A 20,778-nucleotide genomic window follows, 5' to 3' on the forward strand; every position below is an offset into this window, starting at 1 on the left:
CTTGTTATGCTTGATACTATCGTATATGAAGCTATGCTCAACTATTTCAAAGAAAGAGACACTATGGTAGTTACTGTTAATTATGGATTGTCTTGTGGTAAAATGCTGTGTTACTTGCATTGTTCTGATCTGATCTGCTTCCTTATGTCCTCTTTTGTCTTAATATCTTTAAAATAAAAAAATTTAAAAAATAACCAATATACAGAAGTTTCTAAAATGAAGCCTTATCAAAAAGGCTAAGAAGGAGAAGGCTGTGATATAAGCAAAAAATTAGAGGTTGTGGTGCTCTGAGAGTCAAGGGAAAACAGTTTTGGGAAGAATGAATAAGCAATTAACTCAACTACTGCGGATAGGTCAAAAACAGATGAAAAGTGAGATCTGACCGTTGGATTTCGAAATCAGTGACAAAGATCTACTGATACTGCCTCAGACACTTGGCAGTTTTGTGTCTTCCATACTGTTTATCTTAAAGCACGATGCGGAGGTATGTTGAGTAAGTAAATGGCTGTGTTCCAAGTCTGCTGACTCCAGGCCAACTGCTTCCCTTTTCACCTTTCCACTTCAGCCTTTAGTAGAGTCTAGAGAGAGCTGTGCTACCCACTCATACTTAATTCATTCCTAGCACTATGTCTGCAACTACATGACTTAAACTTGGAGAAGTTTCTAATTTGGGAGCAGTGCAGAGCCTCCTACTCTATAACTAGGAAGGTTACTTAGAGGAAGTCCTTGAAATAACAGAAACCAGTTCCTTTATAAACCAAAAGGCAGGAGGAGAGCTGAGATTTCCAACTAGCACTTAATTCTTTATTTCTATCCGGTAGACAAATGCTTAAGTAAACCTGTGTTCGGTTAAGCAATTTTTCTTTTTTTCTTTCTTTCTTTCTTTTTTTTTTTTTTTTGATACCGGGGATCAAACTCACGACCTCATGCTTGCCAGGCAGGCACTTGTGCTGCTGAGCTAAATCCCCAGCTCTGTTAAGCAGTTTTTCTCAGAAGAACTGGTGTTTTGTACTTATGAAATTTAATTGTAATTCAGTTAGCAAAAAGTTAAGCCCTATGTAAAGTTTCATAGTTTGTCATTAAAATTCTCTCTTGGGAGGAACAAAAATATTGCTTGCAGTTGGTTTTTGCTTAATTCGTAAGAAGCCCTTAAATACTTTGATTTTTCTTAACAACCTAGCAAAATATGTAGAAATCACTAGCCTTATTGACAGAGTAGAGTGTTGAGTAGAGTATTTGTTGCTTAAACATGGTGTCAGATGAGCATAATTTTAGCCTTGGAAATGAAAAATCTTGGTGTCCTGTAGAAAGGAACTTGGTAATGTCAAATCTGGACAGATGTAAACTCTACATATGCATCATTCAGTTTTCCTTGAGAAAATGGAAAAACATTTTATGTTGCTAAAGATATTTTCTAGGGTATTTTATGTTCTGCTTCATAGTTTTTTAAAGCATTTCATTTCTCTCCTTGTAATTTTTGCATCTTAAAATTTGTAAACTAATTGTGAGAAAGAGAATATCTTTGGTTTTCTTAGAATGTTTCCTTACTACTTGGTTTATTTTGGAACTTCGAAAATGTTGACTGAAATACTAAATTAAAATATTTGTCACATGTATTTTGTCAGTAAGTATTCAAAGAGAAGAATGAGTCCAGGTATGAAAATGAGAAACATGTGGAGATCGGCATTTTATTTGTGTAATGAACGTGACTTTTACCAAAGCACTCTGCCAGTTTTCCTTCAAAACAGCATGCAAATTGAAATTCACACTGCATGCCAAAAGATGGTTGTTGTACAGATGATTATTAGTGTGTAGGTTGTGTTTATATGCATGCACAGATGTGTTCAGGAACCCTTGATCTATGTGGCACTTTCAACAACCCAGCTTGTATTCATAGATGAATACATTTCATTCTCCATTATTTTGTGCCACAAATGCATTTTGCAAAAACAGGTGTACCAGTTTATCTAGAGAGAATTACATTTCTGAGGAAACAGCTTAATGAATTATTTCACATTTGCAATAAGTAAATCTAATGAACAACCTAAACAAAGGACATAGGTTTCCTGGTAAACCATTTAATTAAAGTCTTACAGGGTGATTAAGATCTGAATCATTTTCAAAATCAAAATATCAGACATATACAATGCCTGCCTATTTTGATTTACCAATTTTCAAAGGACTTCATGCATAAAAATTGTGAGTGGTCTTTTACTTTGAGGAATGGTAAAGAGGAATAACATATTTTCTTATTCTGACAAAATTCTTAGCTAGTCATTGAGGGAAAAGAACTATCCTCTTTTCTATGTGATAATTTGGTTACACACATGGATATGTAACTGCATCCAGCTCTCAATTTTTAGAAAACACTAGTAATTTTGCTTCTGTATATATTTCTATAGCAAGCACACAAAATAGGGAAAGCTTTGAATTGTTTTGAAAGTTTCTTACTGTAGTTTTGAAGTTTTCTAGCAGATGATGGAAATAAAGTTGTATAATTTTCATTTCTAGTTTTCTCTTCTTTTCCATTCATCTTTTTTTTTTCCCATTTTTTGAGACAGGGTCTCATCACACAATTCAGGCTGGCCTTGAACTCACTATGTAGCCCAGGCTGGCCTTCAACTTGTCATGATTCACCTGCCTCAGCCTCCCAAGTACTGGGATTATAGGAATGCGCCACCACGCCTATCTTTTCCATTCATCTTTATTGTTAATGTTCCATCACCAAATACCTTATTTAACTTCCTGAAAGACATAATTCACTGTGGTGACAGTATATATTATTCAGAGAGGTCAAGTGGAGTAATAGAAAAAAATTCTCAATTTTAATGTCAGGAAAAATTGGAAGGCCATCGCTGCTGCTTACTAGTTGTGTGGATTGTGACGAATGAATTTACTTGTCTGCTTCACTTTAGCTCATCTGATGGCTTCAAATGCTAGATATTTAACAGTCATTAAGGAAAAAGGTTGTTCTATTTTTCATCTTTCTTATGAGATTTTAACTGCTACTTAGAAAAAAAAACCCAAATAAAATTCTTCTCAAGTAAAGCTATGCTTATAAAAATAAGTTGTTTGATTAAAGTGGTTTCTTAGTTGCAAGAGCTTGTGTTGTTTAGAAAGCAGGATTCTGCATACTACTTTTAAATCATTTGCACAATGAATACACAGGTCAGAATAATTCTCATATGATTTATTGATAATTTTCACCTTAAAATGTCTTAACTTAGTTGCTCATATTTCTTGACCCCTTTGGAGCCAGTTTTGCAAATGTTCCTATTTTCAGGAAAAAGGGTACAGTGGGATTAAGAAAACAGTCCTAGTAGTGCAGAGCCCACAGCCAACTCCCCTGGAATTCTCTGCACTACTAGGACTGTTTTCTTAATCCAAACAAACAAACCAAAAAGTAGAATCCTACATTAGGCTGGATCCATGCCTCTGCCTGGTCTGGCTGTGGGAAGGAGTGCCCACTTCTACCTGTTATAACGTGGAAATTTTCATTTTCCCTAATCTTCCTTACCTTTATGGGTTGATGGAAAAAGCTTAATTGTGCATCATCTCCAGTTTCATTCATTTCCAGTGATCTCAATGCTGAATGTTTCTACAGCAGTGGAAAAACATACCATGCTTCATTCTGGATTTAGCTGATCTAGAATCTACTAGGCAGATGGGTTGGAATGGAAAGCTCTATTTGATGAAAGAAAAGAGGTGATACTTAGATTTTACACTTGGATTCTTAACCAGACATTTGCATAATGCCAGTAGAATCTTCTAAAAATTATGGATCTGATTAGAAATGTTCAGACCAGGCAGAGGCATGGATCCAGCCTAATGTAGGATTCTACTTTTTTGTTTGTTTGTTTGGATTTTTTGGTCTTGCTGCTTGAAACTCTTCAGATTTGTACTCGACAACTTTTCTGTTATAGGCACCCTCCATTAATATCTGCTGGAAATGTAAGAATTGTCAGGGTGCATTTGAATTTCAAGATCTAGAAGCTTATCCATCTTCAGCCAATGAATAACATTACATGAAATGTAAATATTTTTAAACTTTTGTCCCCAATTCCTAGATTTCCTGCTTGTTTTTTCTATTTTAAACTGTAGCTACTACATGGGGAATGTTTTTCTCTAGAAATGTACATTTTTTTCCAGGAGTATCTTTTCTTTTACTTGTTCTCCTGTTTACTATCTCTTTTGCTGTCTCCACCTCTAGTCTCCCAGCTAAAATCTTTAAGACTCACATGTCCTGTGGCCTTCAGGAGGCCTGGTTCCTAAGGCAAGATCTGGGATATGCTGCCCTGTGACAGGGCCAGTCCTGTGTGGGCTTCAAACCTCCTGTGCATGGCCTCTACCTCTGGAGGTAGTAGGAGAACAGAGGTAGGAAGTCAGAGTTACTATGGAGTAAATCAGAGCAAAAGACATCTTCCTCCAATGATTCTAGCCTTTGAATTTGGATTCAAGGAAAATTTGGATTCAGAAGATTCTTCTGGCGTTATGCAAATGTCCTCTCCGTTGAGCTTCACAAATTTAAATTAGATTCCAGTTAATTAACCACGCTTAAAAACTCACCTCTCCTAAATGATCACCTCTGTCTTCCTGGAGAACCTTAACTGTCTTTTTTCTCTCAGTTTGAACTCCAGTGGATGCTGATCCATTGTGACCCTCTGAGGCCGACCAGAGAAACGTGCCATGAGCTGCCAGTCAGAACACCAGTGAGTCCCTGCCGCCTGCTCGCGCACCCCTGTCCCCTGCACCAGCCCCTCACTTGCTTCCTTTAAGGAGTCTGCTTTACACTCCCGACCCAGAAGTTGTGCAGAAAGTACAGCTCCCTGCTCACTCGCGGTTCTGCCTTGCGGGTAGAGACCATCTACCCAAGGGCCAGAGTCTGTTTCTCTTTGGGGCTTCCCATTCCAACTCCCCAACATCTATCTCTTCAGGAATCCCGAGGCTCTACGACCCACAGGCGCCGGCCCGAGGAGGGAGGGGGTCCTAAGACGGCCAAGGCTGCACCAGATTGGGGGGGTTGGGGGTGGGGGGGTGGGGGGCTGAGCCCTGGCCAGTTCTGCCCGAGCAGCCGCGGGGAAAGGGTTAAGAGGGACAGTTGTCATTCTATCCGTCCTCCCGGCCCCTAGCTCTCCTCCAATCCCCAGGACCCTCCCCAGGGCCATTCATAAACAGAAGGGATTTGTGCGTGCCGGCCGCGGCACCTTTGCAGCCAGGCTCCTGGGGGCGCCTTTCGGGGCGCAGGGCCACTTTCCGCGCCCCACGGGGCAGCAGGCGACGGAGCCAGGCCCCGGGCTGCAACGAGGGCGGCATGGCCTGGTGCGCGTGGGACTGCGGGGCCCTGGGGCTGCGACTCCTGCTGTGCTCCCTGTGCCTGAGTGCAGCGCAAGTAAGTGCACGAGGGGCTGGGGGCACAGCTTACTTCCTCCCATCCTTTCTCCTGCAGCCCACCCGGACTACCGACGAGGTGAGCAGCGGGCAAAAGTCTGCAATTTTCCCTGCGCACGAGAGCAAAGGCGAGAGGTGCTGGGGTGCAGGTGCAGGGCATCCTCTGGCAGGACCGTTGGCCCGGCCCAGCGTCCTCTTTCTAGGCACTAGACGGAAGGCTCAGGCCTGATGGCTGGGCACGGGCCCCGGCTTCAGCGTCTGCCTCCTGGTTACAGGGAAACACACCCTGAATCCCGAGCCCTGCACGCAGGGCTGGAGGCTTTGAGGTTGGAACTCAGTGCAACAAGCCAGCATCTCTGATCCCATCAAAATTCAGCAATGTCCCTAAGACCCCGTCTCTCCCTCCGCAGGCAGGGGTGTGAGGTTTCACTGACAAAGACCTCATTGTAAACCTGTCTATTCCTGGAGTTTAGAAAAACAAAGTTTGCCTGGATAAAAGGAGCTTTCTTTTTTCTCTTCTTAAATTCAGGGGAGGAGGGTGGCAGAAAGGACCCAAACCAGTCCGCATTCTGGAAAGCAGCCTGTTCCTAAGATTTCAGGTGCCAGCAGCCCTCTAGCGCCTTCAAAGCAGTAAAGGGAATCATTCCAGTGGGCCCAGTACAGGGGTGCGTTTTGCAGTGAGGTGCAGAGATACAGAGACCTTGTGCAGGGCTGGACACAGCAGGCAGCCCTGAAAGGAGCCCCTCTGTGCTGGGGCTCAAGGTCTGCCTGTTCCTGCCAACTCTTTTTGCGCAAGGACAACACCTCCTCCCTCTTCTACTGGCAAAGAAAGAATTCCTTCCACAGCCCCATGTCCCTGGCCTGGAGTGAGCTGTCCCACCCTACACAGACTCCAGTGACTGATTCATGGAAGTCTCCCCCACCGCCTTTCATTTGAGTCCCTTTAGGGGAAGAAGCTTGGAGGCCCTCCCTGCCCCCCACCCTCGCCCTAGGTGCAGGAGGCAGTTCGCTCCGGCCAGGTCTGCCGCAGAGGAGGGTCCAGCCCACTTCTGCAGACCTGGCGGGGGCTGCCGCCCCGGTGGCCTGCCCTCCTGACCCCCCAGTGTGATATTTTAGCAGAGAGGCCCTCCGGGAGAGCAGGGGCCCCCTGGGCCCCCCGGACCCCCAGGCGTTCCAGGGATCGACGGCATCGACGTGAGTCTCTTCCCATCTGGGCCTTGCCCTCCCTACCCCTGCCCTCTCCTGGGGAGGTCTGGCCGGGTGGCCTCAAGGCTGGGGGGACCTGGGGAAGCTCGCTACAAGGAAATGCAGGCATGTTCCCGCGGTTCCTGTGTGGGGAGCAACCCTGCCACTTCAGCTTCTCCAGCTCACGGCTGCTCCTGCCTTTCCTTCCTTCTGTGCCTCCAGGGCGACCGAGGTCCCAAAGGTCCCCCGGGTCCCCCGGTAAGTGCTTCCACACACACCAAGGCGTCTACTTCTTGTAAACGAGTTTTGCAGCCAGATGTGTCTCCAGTCTCAACTTTGCACCGTTTTCTCTTCCTGCCTGGTCCTCTCCCTGCTCAGGGTCCTCCAGGTGAACCCGGAAAGCCAGGAGTCCCAGGCAAGCCCGGCACGCCAGGCTCAGACGTGAGTAGGCAGGAGTGCTTGTGTGTGCTGGTCGTGGAAGAGGGACTGTTTTAAGGGGGGTGGGGGAGGACGAAAGGGGGACCTTCTGTGGCCCAGAGCCTGGCTTTGTGCAGTCCCTGGCTTTGGGTAGCTGTCAGCCTCTGTGAAGGGGCTGCGGGAAGGGGAAGGAACCAGCCCTGGGTCAGGCACCTGTGTGGGCTCCCTTCCCGCTGCAGGCACAAGAGGAAGCTAAGGAGTGAGGGCTGGCTGGTTATCCTTACCGTTCTTTACCACTTCATGGGTCTCCCAAGATGTAGAGGGTTTCCTAAATGAAGAAAGCACCCCTGACTTCATAGTTTCTAAGAATTTTTGCCTGAGGTATAAGATAGTCTCTTTTCTTGGAAAGAAATAATACAACTGGATTGTAGCTGTTACTAAGACATGTAGTTGGATTACCAAGATGAAGGAATCTTTCTATATCAGTTAGAGCTTCAGAACACAGACTTGGATTTACATTTCAATCCTCTTAGTTTAATTTTCTGTTTATGAAAGTGGTGGAGCATGAGGTTCTCTGGGACTAAAATTTGGATAATACAAAGTGAATATTGAACTAATATCTGGATGGTGCAAATTGGAATTTTGTACTTGTTGGCAGTCAAGCTCTTTGCAACTGAATTACTTGAGACTGTCATATAAAAATGTTGGATGATCACAAGGCCACAAACTAAACTAGTAGACTGATTCGAGTTGAATTTATTTCTGCAATTTTTTGAAATGCAGCAAGTTATTTAAAATTTTTTGCAGAATGAGAGAATTGTACTCAGGGCCTTGCACATAACAAGCAAGTGCTCTACCGTGAGCTAGGCCTTCACCACTTACGAAGTTGTGTTTTGAGGCAGGAGTTTTGCTGAGTTACCCATGCTGTCCTTGAACTTGCAATCCTCCTGTCTCAGCCCCCTGAGCAGTAGATATTATATGTGTGTGCAAACACCAGCCTTTTGTCTTGCATAAAAAGAAAATTTCTGGTTAGATTTTTATAATGTTTGGTAGTTGAAACATGAACTAGTTATCTCAAGGTTCGTTTTTTTGTTTGTTTGCTATTGAGCTGGAATATAATTTCAGCTAGAGGGATGGGCTTGTTCTTAATAGCACTTTTGTACCTTGCTTAAAATAACTCTTTGTCTTGCCTTATAGTATCATAAAAGAAATCCTTGGTTGTGTTTTATAGTTTCTCCATTTTAATTGAAATTTCGATAAATAAAAGTGCTTTGAACTTTACAAAAATACAATGTCAAAACAATACCAGGTGTTTTGTTATTGTTTGTTTATTTCTGGTAGGGAATCAAACTGAGGACCTCATGCTTTCAGTCCTGTAGGGGAAAAACAGCACATTTCAAATATTGAAAGTTGTAAAAGAGTAAAGTTTCTTACATCACCAAGATTTATCCTGAAAGGTCCTGGGGGAGAAATGGATGAGGATATTGAACCAGTCTTTTGGATCAGAGGAAAAAAAACAACAGAAAAAAAGAAAGAGAAGGAGAGAAAAAGGAGAAAAATCTATATATGTCCTAGAATTTTAGGTATTTCTTAGAACTGAGGAGGAAATCAGCTATGCTATTTGCATTTGTTCCGTGTTTTCCCTCAAGTGTTGCTACAGTTACTGTTTTCTTGAACCTTAATAATTTAGAAAGTGGGTTAGTTTAATACTGTTTTCCACACATAAAGAAACAGAAGGAAATAATTTTTCTTGGGCCTAGGATTATTATTTAATAGCTAGGATAACAGAAGCATCCACATTTCTTTATTTTTAAGATGCTCCAGGCCCAACTCATTTAGATATAGATGGGATTCTTAGTAATTGGCGAGTGTACTAATTAGAGAGATTAGAGAGAAAAGTGTCTGTTGGTTATTAGTTCCTAAGTTACCAACCAAGAAGAATGATATGGATTAAGTGGATTAAAATGATTTAAAGTTGATATTTAATGATTTTCAGTAAATATTGATAGTTTCATACCCTATAACTTTTAAATTGGAGCCACATAGGACTTCTGCAACTGAAAAGATTTTTTTTAAAATCGGGTCTGTGGTTGATTTGATACTGTTTTTTACTTTAAATTGAGAATGAACAGTTTGAGAACAATGAAGTAGTAATAGTTTACTTTCTGCATCTGGCTGTAGGGAGCTAGCAAGTAAGAAAACTTCTGAAGTCCTTTCTTGGGAGCAAACCTGTGAACCTTTAACCTCAATCTCTCTGTCTGCTACTCTTTGGTTCATCACAAAGCTTATTTTGGATAATGTTAAAGTGTTGTAAATTGGGTGATATTTGGAGGAATCTGAAATGAACATGTTCAAAGTTTATTTCCTACGTTGGGTGGCTGTTTGGCAGAAAAAGTAAGAGTCAACGTGGCTGAGCTATAGAAGTGGTTTCAATGAGGAAGGAGACCACCTCTGATGACTGGTATCCCTTGATAAAAGCTACAAGAAAATTCGGGAATCAGCTTCAATATTGTCCTACATAGAACAGTGCACATGAACATCAGTACAATGGCAGTTCTGTCTGCTACTGGTGATGGTTTCCTCTGTAATTCTTTGAAATAAGATTCAGAGTTTTGTTGCAAATCAGATTTTGAAAATGTGTATGTGTGTGTGTATGTGGTGTAAATACATGTTTCAAATGTCTCTTTTTCTTCTTTAAGTTTGTTTCTTCTTTTCCCTGTAGAAAATTAGACATGTCAAAGCTTGCTAATAACCTTATCCAAATGAAAGCTGTGTTATTATTTTCAACATCAATTGAGATTTTCTTACAGGTGCAAAAATTACAGGAAATGTAATTTTTCTGACACTTATTGTGACATGTGTGGAGAGTAAATAGTATTTTATTCTTTGTAAGAGACATGAGACAGGTGGCAGAAGAATTAGAATTAAGCATAGAAATTATGATTATACCATGCACCATTTTACAGGCAAGATGCTATCTATCCCCAGAATGTACATACACATACTTTACCCCGTCAGATAGCAAGTACCAGGATAGTGAGGTCCAGAAATTATTCTGAGGGTCAGTCTTGGTGCAAATGAAGAAACGTGAGGAGGCCAAGACACAGTGCTGTGCTTCATAGCTAGAGTGCTGTTCGCTTGTCACAGGACCCTTTCTGAAGGAGGAACAGTATTTAGAATATTTGCACATTAAGCAGCCTTTCCAGAGCTGTACAGCAACAAAGTAGCAGAGGCGGGGTTTGAGCCCCAAAATAAAGATGATGTAGAAGGACAGGTGCAGCGTACTCTCACCCAAAAGTCCGATGTGAATTAATTTTATTCCACAATTGCACATTGAGGGCGTCAGATGCCAGGGCAATGTGCTAGAATCATGAGGGTCACAGAATCCTGGTCTTCGTAGACATCACGTATGTCTGCATAGTTGTTTCATAACAGATGTCACCTCGGCCACCAGAGCTCATTTTCAATTTAATTCAAAGTCTTTCTGAAGGAATAGACATAATTTATCATGTCCTGTGGAGGATATTTTAAGCATGCAGTGACTTGGAAATGGTCTCCAGGTCTCCACCAATTTCCTGGGTTTTGCTTCATTACATGTGGCTGTTACTGTGCTTTAGTGTGAGCGGTTATTCTAGTCACTGGTTAAAGAAAGTTAGCTGACCACGTTGTGAAAATTGACTAAGATTGGTGTACCCACTAAGGGGAAATTAGAGGATCATTAGTTAAATATGCCTTGAAGTTTCTAAAATGTAGAGGCCGTCTGTGCTTCCTGGGAATGCTCTGGGATGTGCAGTTTCTTTGTTGAAGTACAGGAGCAAAAATTTCATTACCACTGATGCTCAGCAACGAATTATCTTGGGCCTCATTCCCAAATTATAGTGCTGCAATTAGGCAAGAACAATTGCAAATCAAAGACAGTCTGAAAAAATTCTTTTTGTGTGTGTGTTTATATTTTTCTTTTTGGTCAGTTTCCAGTAATCAACATTTTGATTGAGGGTAAATATTTCATCCTCTCTATCTGTCTCTCTCTCTCACTCTGTGTCTCTCTATTTCTCTCTCATTTTTGTTTTGTGTTTGATAATGGGTCCTGCTATGGAGCCTGGACTGACGTCCAACCCATGATCATCCTACCTCAGCCTCCCAAGTGCTGGGATTATAGTAGTGTACCACTAGCTGGTTTATCTGATTTACACTGTGGAGTAGTTTGGGAAATTGATGTAGACAAATATAAAGATAATAGACACTGAGCTTTATCATGTGAATTACATGAATGAATTTTATTGATAGTTATACAAACTATGACAGAGTAAATTTGAATTTTTTTTGAGACAGTATCTTGCTAATTCACAAAGTTGCCCCATCTGGGCTTAAACTTGCAATCTTCCTGCCTCAGCTGCCCAGCGTTGTGGCATTATAGGTGTGAGCCATCATGCTGGTTCTAAATATGATTTAGTGATCCATTTTAAAGTAGTGCTTTCATATTTTTAATAGGTTGCTCCCTCAGTATTACTTGAATCTTTTTAAAAATATTAATGAGGTTGACCACACGCAATATAGCAAATAAGGGGGATTTCTTTTACCATCTCTTTGAAGGCAAATATTTTTCCCACTGTTTTGCTTTATTCTCATTAATGTTATTGCTGTATTCAGTAATCTGTTTTGATAAGTTCTGTATTTCATTTTATTTTACTAAACCTGATTGCAAGAATATTGTGAAGATAATGATATATATTGTGGTACCTATTACTGTTATCCCGGTAACCTGCTGTGAAGTTCTGTACCAGTTTTCACTACATTGTCTAAATTGGCTTTGTTCAGTCTTGTTCTGTTGTATTTCACTATTTTCAAAATAATAAAAAATTTTAAAAAGTTAATAGGAAGTATACACACACACACACACACACACACTCATATTTATCTTTAGGGAGGTGTGCTTTCAAGATTACATTGTAAAAAAAAGCAATGAACAAAACATACATTTTCCCCAAATGTAGACATTCTAAAGGCAGTGATATCATAATCATATTTTTATATCATTTTATATTGAGGATGATAAAAATAAGCATTTGTAGAAAGTCATAATGTTTAGAAAATATATTTAATAACTGATTTCTTACTGAACATGATACCTATAAATGGATTGTATAATCCTAGGCTAAATGATACAAAGGAAGTGGTATTTGTGAACATACATACTTAAAGAAGCCATTTTCTTTTAACTGAGGGAAGTGATATAGATATATGCATACACTCCAACAATTTGACTTAAGAGTTAATGTTCTTCAAGAAGCAATTGTCTGGGCTGGGGATTTGCTCAGCAGCATAAATACCTGTCTGGCAGGTGTGAGGTTGTGAGTTCATCCCCAGCACTGACAAAAAAAAAAAAAAACAAAAAAAAAAAACAAAAAAAGCAATTGTCATTGCTAGACATAGTTCAAGGGCTGTAGATGACTGTTAGGCAATAATGAAATTATTCATGCTTCCTTTTATTGAGGCAACATTTTATTAATTTTCAAGACATTGTTGTTCTATAGCTAGAAACATGGTGTTTTTATTTTATAAATGAAATAAGAGGGTCATAAACTTGTGTGAGACAGTCAGTCTTAGCTATCAGAGCAATATAATTGTCATGCAGTATTTTCTCAAAATAGAGACAAAAACTGCTAGATTATTTAACCCTGTGACAAATGATGCAGTAGGCAGTAATTTAGGAATAAGATTATAATTCATCAATAGAAAATAAGTAGCAGGCAGATCTCATGTTAAATGTTACCTTCGAGTAAAAATATAAGAAGGCATTACTTATAAATATTGGCTTTATACATATGTAGCAACGTGGGGAAAATTAACAAATAAATGGAATGTTTTTACCCAGTGGTTTGCCAAAGGTTATGATAGTTCTAACATCAGGATCTTGCTTCATTAGGGATTAACAGGACCTGATGGATCTCCTGGCTCTGTTGGACCAAGGGGGCAAAAAGTAAGTTGGCCTGTAGTATTAATTGCTGGTATTAATTAAATGCGAAAGTAGATTTTATTGCAGTGTTTTCAGATGAACTAACAGATTAAGCTGTGAAGCAGCTTAAATACTTTTTCAGCTGAAGTTGTGCTTTAAAATGCCAGGATGGAGTGTTGAGTGATTCAGTATTTATGCAATTTGCATATTTACATATTCATGATATAAAAAGCTAAATACAGTGAAGCTGTTTTTATTTTTAGGGAGAACCTGGTGTGCCTGGATCACGTGGATTTCCAGTAAGTAACAGTGAAGTCACAAAATTGAAAATCTATCTTTAGGTAAAATTCTGCCACTATGGTTTTTTTTTTTTTTTTTTGGTACCAGGAATCAAACTCATTACCTTGTACTTGCCAGGCAGGCACTGTGCCACTGAGTTATGCTCCTGGCCCTGTGTGACATTTTTTATACACTTTTCTATATAACATATATTACAGAGGGTTTAAGGACTTGCCTAGTATAGGAAGCATTCCCACCCTGTGAGTAGAAACATTTTAGAGAGCTTTGAATATACTGTGTAAAATACATATATCTATTTTCAGGCTGCGTTTATTCAGTAGACAATTCCTCTGATTCACTGATAGAAACCAGTACTTGCATAACAATAACAGTTTTCGGTATTCAATGTGAAAACTATTAGTCACCCCACCTTCTTCACCAGTAGTTTGATCGCTAATGAAATATCAGCTAAGGAGATAATATCACCTGCCTGATTCCCTGCATTGTACAATCCCTCAGGTTTGTCTCATTTGTGGGCATAAGAGGACTGGATTATCAGGCTAATTTTTCTTTGCTTTTTTTTTGGCTCTTGTTATTAACCTGTGTTTCTTCTCATTTCTTTTACTTATTTGTACGGTCTGCTGTATTTCTGCATCCATCAACTTTTCCATTGAAAGCCAGGTTCAGAACTGAATAACATGCTGCTCTCATATTTTTGAGTTCAGGACTCAATATCTTATACAGATACCATTTTTATAGTTAGTGAAATTTCATAAACATCTAGGTTTCTGATAATGAAGTAACTCATTTACCAATGTTTTCAAGCATACAACTATTTCCCTAATTAATCTATGTATAAAATATTCAAATTAGAATAAATTTTCAGAGAATGCTTGGAAAAACCGCACTTATTATTAAAGCATACTACCATGTGAAGTTCTTATTTGTTTTGGCTGCCTAAATAACTAAGAAATAGTGTCATTATTAGAGGATGTTTATTGACTCTATGGGATGCTTTATATTTTAGAAAAGTAAGTCTAGCTAGATCAGCTAGTATAAATATGATATCACAGATAATGGTGAGCAAAGGCTACTCAAACCAATGAAAGAGAAGAAAGAATAATGAAAAATTCCAAAGGGAGGAATTGAAATTAGAAAGCAAAAGAGCAGGAATTCCAGGTAGTCGTAATGTTCAGTTTTAAGTTTGACAAGTGTGTTGTTAGCGGTTATTCTACACCATGCCCAGTGTGAGGACTCGGAGGTCATGAGACAAAGAAGTGGTTTCAATACTTTGTAAATGTCATCTAGTATTGATAGAGGTATAAAGTGTAAAGGAGATGGAAGTGGAATGACTAACTTTAAAATCAAATTTAGCATAGTAAGTTAGCATCCCATTGTAGATTACTTCAGGAAAGACACCAGTTTGTTTGGAATATTTACTAAATTTAGTGCCTGAAAATATAGCTGACTTGTCAAAGGAAGACATACATGTTTCTAACCCCTCATCTCCTGTCTCTTGTGCTGGGTGCTTATTTGGGAACTTCTGAGCATCATTTATTGTAAACTACACAAACGTATTGTCTTAAATGCAAATGTTTTAGATAACACTACAAATAAATAAAATCTCTAGACTCTTTGATGCATGTCTTTGTGACAGTAAGGTCTCCTGATGGCAAGCGTAGATAACTTCTTTGATTTTCGTTTAAAAAAAGTTTAGAAAAATAAGAGTGTAGACATCAGGGGAATGTCTGAAGGTCTGATTCCACATTTGCAGAGCTAAGTCTGCTTTTTTTGTTATCCAATGCTTTCTTTAGATTGCACACCATATATTCCTTTTAGTGTTCGAGTTTATGGTTTATTATTGTACTGAGTTATGCCCATGTCTATATTTATTCTAAGTAAAAAAACCATACAGCATAACATTTTTATTTTAATCTTTTAGGGCCGTGGTATTCCTGGGCCCCCTGTAAGTATCATTTTGACATTTATTTTTACATAATCTATAAAAATGACTTGTTTCTTCTAATCTTACTCAAACTGATGTTTAATTAGTGGGGTTAATGATCTCTATATAATCTTAGGTGGATATTACTAAATACAATATTTACTAATTTATGAGATTTCTGTTCCACTTTAAGTAAAGTTTGGTCAAATGAGGTATCAACTTGTTGGAAACTAAAGCTAACACAGGCACATAATTCTAAGTCTGTTATTTATCATATTTGACAGCATTTATGATAGACTGTCAGAGTATTCATAAATCACATTGTCACTGTGATATGTTGCCTTTAGGGTCCTCCTGGGACAGCAGGACTCCCTGGAGAGCTTGGCCGTGTAGGACCTATTGTGAGTACCACAGTATATTTTCATACACATCTGTTTAGTAAAAGGTGTTACTAGTGAAGGCAAATTAACCTAATTCTGTGTTTCCTTCTACAAACCAAAAATGGCATGTGAATTTTATTCCATTTTATCAGATTGATGAGGATCAAGAGTAATATACTTCATTTTTACTGAGTGATTTTAGTTTTTTTTCCCTAAAATTTTGAGCTAAAGTTTTCTTCGCAACATTGGGATTGAGTGTTAAGTGAAAAGCACCACTCCCATTTTATAGACTGTGCTGGGTGGGGTCTAGTGGTCTGGGTATTAGACTTTCCACATGAAATTGAAATACAGCTTAAAGACATCTATCTGTATTCTGTTTCTGTATTTGTAGCATATCTATGGACTGTTATATTCAGAATTTAAGTTTAAACATTAAGGAAGTGAACTTCATAGAGCAAATTCCTAATAAAATTGCTTCATGTGGGTATTCAGTAAACATTTCATAAATCTTGTAGTGTTGATTTTATGAGAAAGTAGGTAATTGTAAACTTGCAGAAGGAGAGTCACGTGTTACACACATTTTGAGCCTCTTCATGTGCAAATTTATGTGAAATTTGAAAAAGTGAGTGATACAAAATTATTTTATGTTTAAAATAATTGGAAGCTGCACCTGGTTTTTCTGCTTTAGGCATTAAGAAAGAGCACCTACCAAGGGCTAACCCTGGGTGTTAGGAGTAATTGGAACCCATTTTCATCTGAATGGCTTATTGAATTTAGCCATGCTTGCTTTTCTTTCTGTTTCAAGAGTGTAGTGACAGAACAAGTGACAGACCTGGTGGCCAGGAGCAGCAACAGTGAAGCAATGCAGAGGAGAATCTTAAATGCACAGCTAGCTCCAGGCTGGGGAAGGACCTTCTTTCACTCTGATTAGCTGGGTGGCACTAGCACAGTTGGCTGCTCTGGGTTCCTGTGCTGAGTCAACCAGAAAAATATATAGAGTTGCCAGTTTGTTTTCAGAATAGATAAAGACCATCCTGGAGCGAAGAATTGGCTTTACTCCCCTCACTCCACATATCTTTATTTGCTTTGTTTTATACTTTTGATGAAACTAGAACTCCTTTACTCTCCTGGTTTTGCAGGGCAAATTGGACTTTCGGGGCAGGTCTATCTATGCGTGGCTGAGCTCTGCAGGGGTTTCAATGAATGCTGTTTTCACATGCCTCACTAGCTCTTGGCTTTAGGTACTGTAAAATTGTCCTTTTGAGTAACCACCATGTCACAATTTTCAACGATTTAGGGTGACCCTGGGAGAAGAGGACCGCCTGGCCCCCCTGGGCCACCGGGCCCCAGTGTAAGCTCTTTACAATTGATTTCTCCTTGTGTTAGAGTAGAGGGTGAACAAACCAAAGAACCCAAACCTGAAGCACCTGTTAGCTGAATCATTGTTTTAATATTCCTAAGATGACTACTGATTTTTCCATCCACTTGAGAGTGGGATTGCTCTTTTTAAAGATAGAAAAGTAATTTAAAAGGAAGCTTTCACATAACAAGTCTTACTCATTACATTTGGAGTCTTTGACACTTGTGATTTCTCAAATGATCAAAACTTTGGCATGTAAAAGAAACAGTTTCAAATGAACTGGGTTTCACAGCAACAGATTTGGAAAATAGCAGTTTAAGTAAGAGATCACCATATTTTTAATTTACATGTCAACCTTCCCTATTTTTTAGCTAAGCTTGCCATTTCATCTCATTTTACTCAAGCTAAAAAAGTGCTGCAGTTTAGAGGCTTTCAAAAGCAATTTGTGCATGACTTAAGTTTTTAGAATATTAGCATGTTGTCTGCTACTTGTTCCTTGCATGTTAGGAATCAAATATACTTACTATATTTTTGCCCAGTGAACTTTCCATTACTAGTAGGTTTGAATTAATAATTTAATTATTTTCTTAACTGTAATCTTTATTTACTTTAGGGCACAATTGGCTTTCATGATGGAGATCCACTGGTAAGACATTTTTCTTTGAAAAAAAATAGTTTTAATTCAAAGACTAAGTGGTCTTCCAATAAGTTTTCTTTAAAATGATCAGTCTGGAATATGCTACTGTTTATTTTTATTCAGATGGCAGAGAGCTGATAGGACCATTGGGCTGAATATAGACTATAGCAGTATTTCATTGCGATAATAATTGTTTTTCTATAATTTGTTTACTCTATGCTAAGATATGTGATGGTATTAAACTCCACTAAATGCAGTTTGGGGCCACTTGGTGAGTGGTTATTAACTGCAGTAAATTCTGGCAGAGGGTCATGATACAATCGTTACCTACAAATATTGTGATTGATACATTGGGAAAATGTAGCAAAAATATTACCACTTGTTAAATCTAAATAGTGAATACGTGGGAGGGTATTTGTTGTGTGTTCTGTATTTTTCTTGAAGCCAGATATATTTTTGAATTTAAAAATGAAATAAAGGAAAGAGAGAGCATTATTTAATGACTGTAATTCCATGGAGGTTCGAAAGCCCAAATCTTTTAAAAAATTCTGCCTTGTCACAAAGCAGAGCCTCTAGTTTGTGTTCTCTCTCCTGCCAGTGCCCCAACGCCTGCCCACCAGCACGCTCCGGATACCCAGGCCTACCCGGCATGCGGGTAAGAGAGCAGTTTCATTTTATTCAAGAGTATTAGCCACAGAAGAAACAGAGGCTTCTCTTCAAGCACTTGCCTTTGGTGCAGGGGCCCCGCTGGGATGGATTAGTCAAGTGTGCCTTTGTTCATTCCGGGTGTAGTCTGTGATGTGTATTCAGCATGGCGGTTCCAGTGGGGCATCTGACATGGGAACTTTGTTACTGACGCCTGTGTACAAGTTCATGGGACAAATGCTGGTGGACGCACTGGGTTTAGAGTCACTAGAGCCGGAGCAAGAGGCACACTTGCCCATCGGGAAGGAAGAGAGTGGTGGATGTGGGGAGGGGACTGTGCACATAATGCATTTGAACCTGTTTTGCTCTTGGAAGGTTTGGGAAAACTGCAAAACAAACAGGAAAAGAGATTTTCCTAAAGGTGTTTTTCTCTCACTCAGCCATTATGATTGTTTTGAATAGTCCATAAAAAAACCCAAAACAAAATAAGAAACAAGTGCTGGAGATTAATGCCTTTTGCTCTCTATCCTTTGAGACTAAAGCAACCCTGAGAAATTCCAGACTCCTCCGCCCCAAACCACTGGCTTTCTCCAGAGTTTGCTCTAAGGGTGTGTTTGGCAGGTGCCCTCAAGTGTGGAAGATTTGGGCTAGATTGGTATTTATTTCTTAGAAACACTCAAGGTGGAGGAAATTTTGGCAGGCTCAGTTGTGGGGCATTGGTCTTGCAGCTTGGCTCACCTCACAGGGCTGTCTGCTCAGAACGGGTGTCTGACAAGGAGGGGACAGGACCTCCTTTCTACTCTGTAGGCTTCACCGCCCCTGAGAGCTTTTCTTGTTGCTTGCCTGACAGGCAGGCATCTGGGGACACCCTGGTCTCATGTAGCACTCCCTGCAACTCCAGAAAGGAGGTGGGGACCGAGGAGGGGGAGGGTTTGGGAGAATATCAGGTGAGTCTCAATGACTCATTGACTAGAGCCTTTGTCACTGTAGAACCACACTTCCCTATTAAAGGAAACCGATAGTTCAAGTAATAGTCACATGACACGCGCGCGCGCGCGCGCACACACACACACACACACACACACACACACACACACACACGACGCTGTTAATATCACTTAAGACAATGATTTTCTATGTGCCATAACCTTTTGCTTAGTTGCACCTGGGTATAGATTTAGGGAAGAGGGGTCATTTCTTAACCTCTGGATCATTTTCAACATCAGTTCCAATATAATATTACTTATGTATCCGTCTATTTGTTTTTGCATTTGTTAGGGTCATAAAGGGGCTAAAGGAGAAATTGGTGAACCAGGAAGACAAGGACACAAGGTAAGGCAAATGAGTATGTAAGGGACAAATTGTGTCTGGGAAACAGTCACTTCGACTGCAAGCAATTAGAGGGAATAATAAAACATCACATTTTGTTTTTTATCCTTCTCTTTCAAATAATGATTGATGTGTTCTCAGTAGGTGTGTTAATATTCTGACTAAGCCCAGTATTCTGAAGTTGCTCAATTATAAAAAAATTTTTCTCCCTATGTGGCTATCTTTTCTTTCTCTCTTTTTAAAATCAGTCACACTCAGATTTTTCCTGGTTGTTTGTGGTAGGCATTTAACTAGTTGTTCTACCCTATAACATTTTATAACACATATAAAATTTTATGACAGAGAAATGGATAATTGGCTTATAACGTTTCGTTTCTAGTTCTGAAATAATTTCTGTCTGCCTTCTTTTTGTCACCTTGCTTCAATATAGCCTAGATTTTGAGTAGGCCAGAAGGAGTGAGAACGTGTGCTCTTTGCTGGATAGGAGTGTGGAATTTATAGCACGAATGATATGCCCTGCAGATAAACCAAGATTGAGATTTAGAGCAAGTGACCTATTTGCCAGTTTTGCGTCTACTAGGGTAAACCCTTCTAAGTATCTAAGAACTTTCTGCATAGCACAGCTTTTGACTTAGTATATTTTGTAATATTATGCAGAGTCAAACTATTGTTTCTTGATACTGGGATTTGAATGCAGGGTCTTTATTTTGAGACAGTATTATTAAGTCTCTAGATTGTCCAGGCTGGGTTTGATCTTATAATATTCTTGCCTTGGCCTCCTAGAGTGGGAGGATTACAAGTGTGTGCCACCAGGCTGGCCCAGTCAAACCATTCTTATCAATACAGGGCCTGTGAATTTCGTAGTTATTGTTCTTCTGCACCTTAGCTGGTAATAATAAAAGATGAGATTTTTCTTTTGGAAATAAAGAGATACGGAAGCCATTTATTCATGTCTTCATGCATTGATGTCCTTGAACTCCTGAGCTAAAATCGATTAATCTGTTGATTAACCTCACATAATCAGGATAAATAGGCCAATTTTCTGTACTCTATTAGAGTTCAAACATTTATTTTAAAAGTTTTTGGTTTGTTTATTGTTACTTAGGCTGTGAAGGAATTGTATTTATCTGGAACATAATTGATGAGTCCCTACTGTCACACTGAAGTAAAATTTAAAAAAAGAAATTTCTCTGCATGTTTATTCTTCCACTGAGTCTTAATTTTGAAAATTCTTCTGGGTGTCCTGGTGCATACTTC

The 20,778-nt window shown here is 39.6% G+C and overlaps 1 protein-coding gene across 4 annotated transcripts in view; it reads left to right on the plus strand.

The window, feature by feature from the left end:
- Positions 1–20,778, plus strand: part of Col9a1 (collagen type IX alpha 1 chain) — an 85,744-nt gene that overhangs the window by 15,189 nt on the left and 49,777 nt on the right. The window contains exons 7-19 of one of the 4 annotated variants that reach the window (XM_063227037.1): positions 4,626–4,709; positions 5,447–5,467; positions 6,508–6,582; positions 6,796–6,831; positions 6,952–7,014; positions 12,917–12,970; positions 13,210–13,245; positions 15,168–15,191; positions 15,518–15,571; positions 16,848–16,901; positions 17,524–17,556; positions 18,146–18,202; positions 19,471–19,524. In XM_063227037.1, coding sequence (XP_063083107.1) covers positions 4,626–4,709; positions 5,447–5,467; positions 6,508–6,582; positions 6,796–6,831; positions 6,952–7,014; positions 12,917–12,970; positions 13,210–13,245; positions 15,168–15,191; positions 15,518–15,571; positions 16,848–16,901; positions 17,524–17,556; positions 18,146–18,202; positions 19,471–19,524 — 645 coding nt within the window. Of the gene's footprint in view, positions 1–4,625; positions 4,710–5,164; positions 5,468–6,504; positions 6,583–6,795; positions 6,832–6,951; positions 7,015–12,916; positions 12,971–13,209; positions 13,246–15,167; positions 15,192–15,517; positions 15,572–16,847; positions 16,902–17,523; positions 17,557–18,145; positions 18,203–19,470; positions 19,525–20,778 lie in introns of those variants that run through there. The other 3 variants (XM_063227039.1, XM_013142245.3, XM_063227040.1) reach the window with 3 other exon arrangements.

The sequence above is a fragment of the Cavia porcellus genome, unplaced genomic scaffold, assembly GCF_034190915.1.
Source record: "Cavia porcellus strain 051 isolate PalLab524CR breed Dunkin Hartley unplaced genomic scaffold, mCavPor4.1 scaffold_16, whole genome shotgun sequence".
NCBI lineage: Eukaryota > Metazoa > Chordata > Mammalia > Rodentia > Caviidae > Cavia > Cavia porcellus.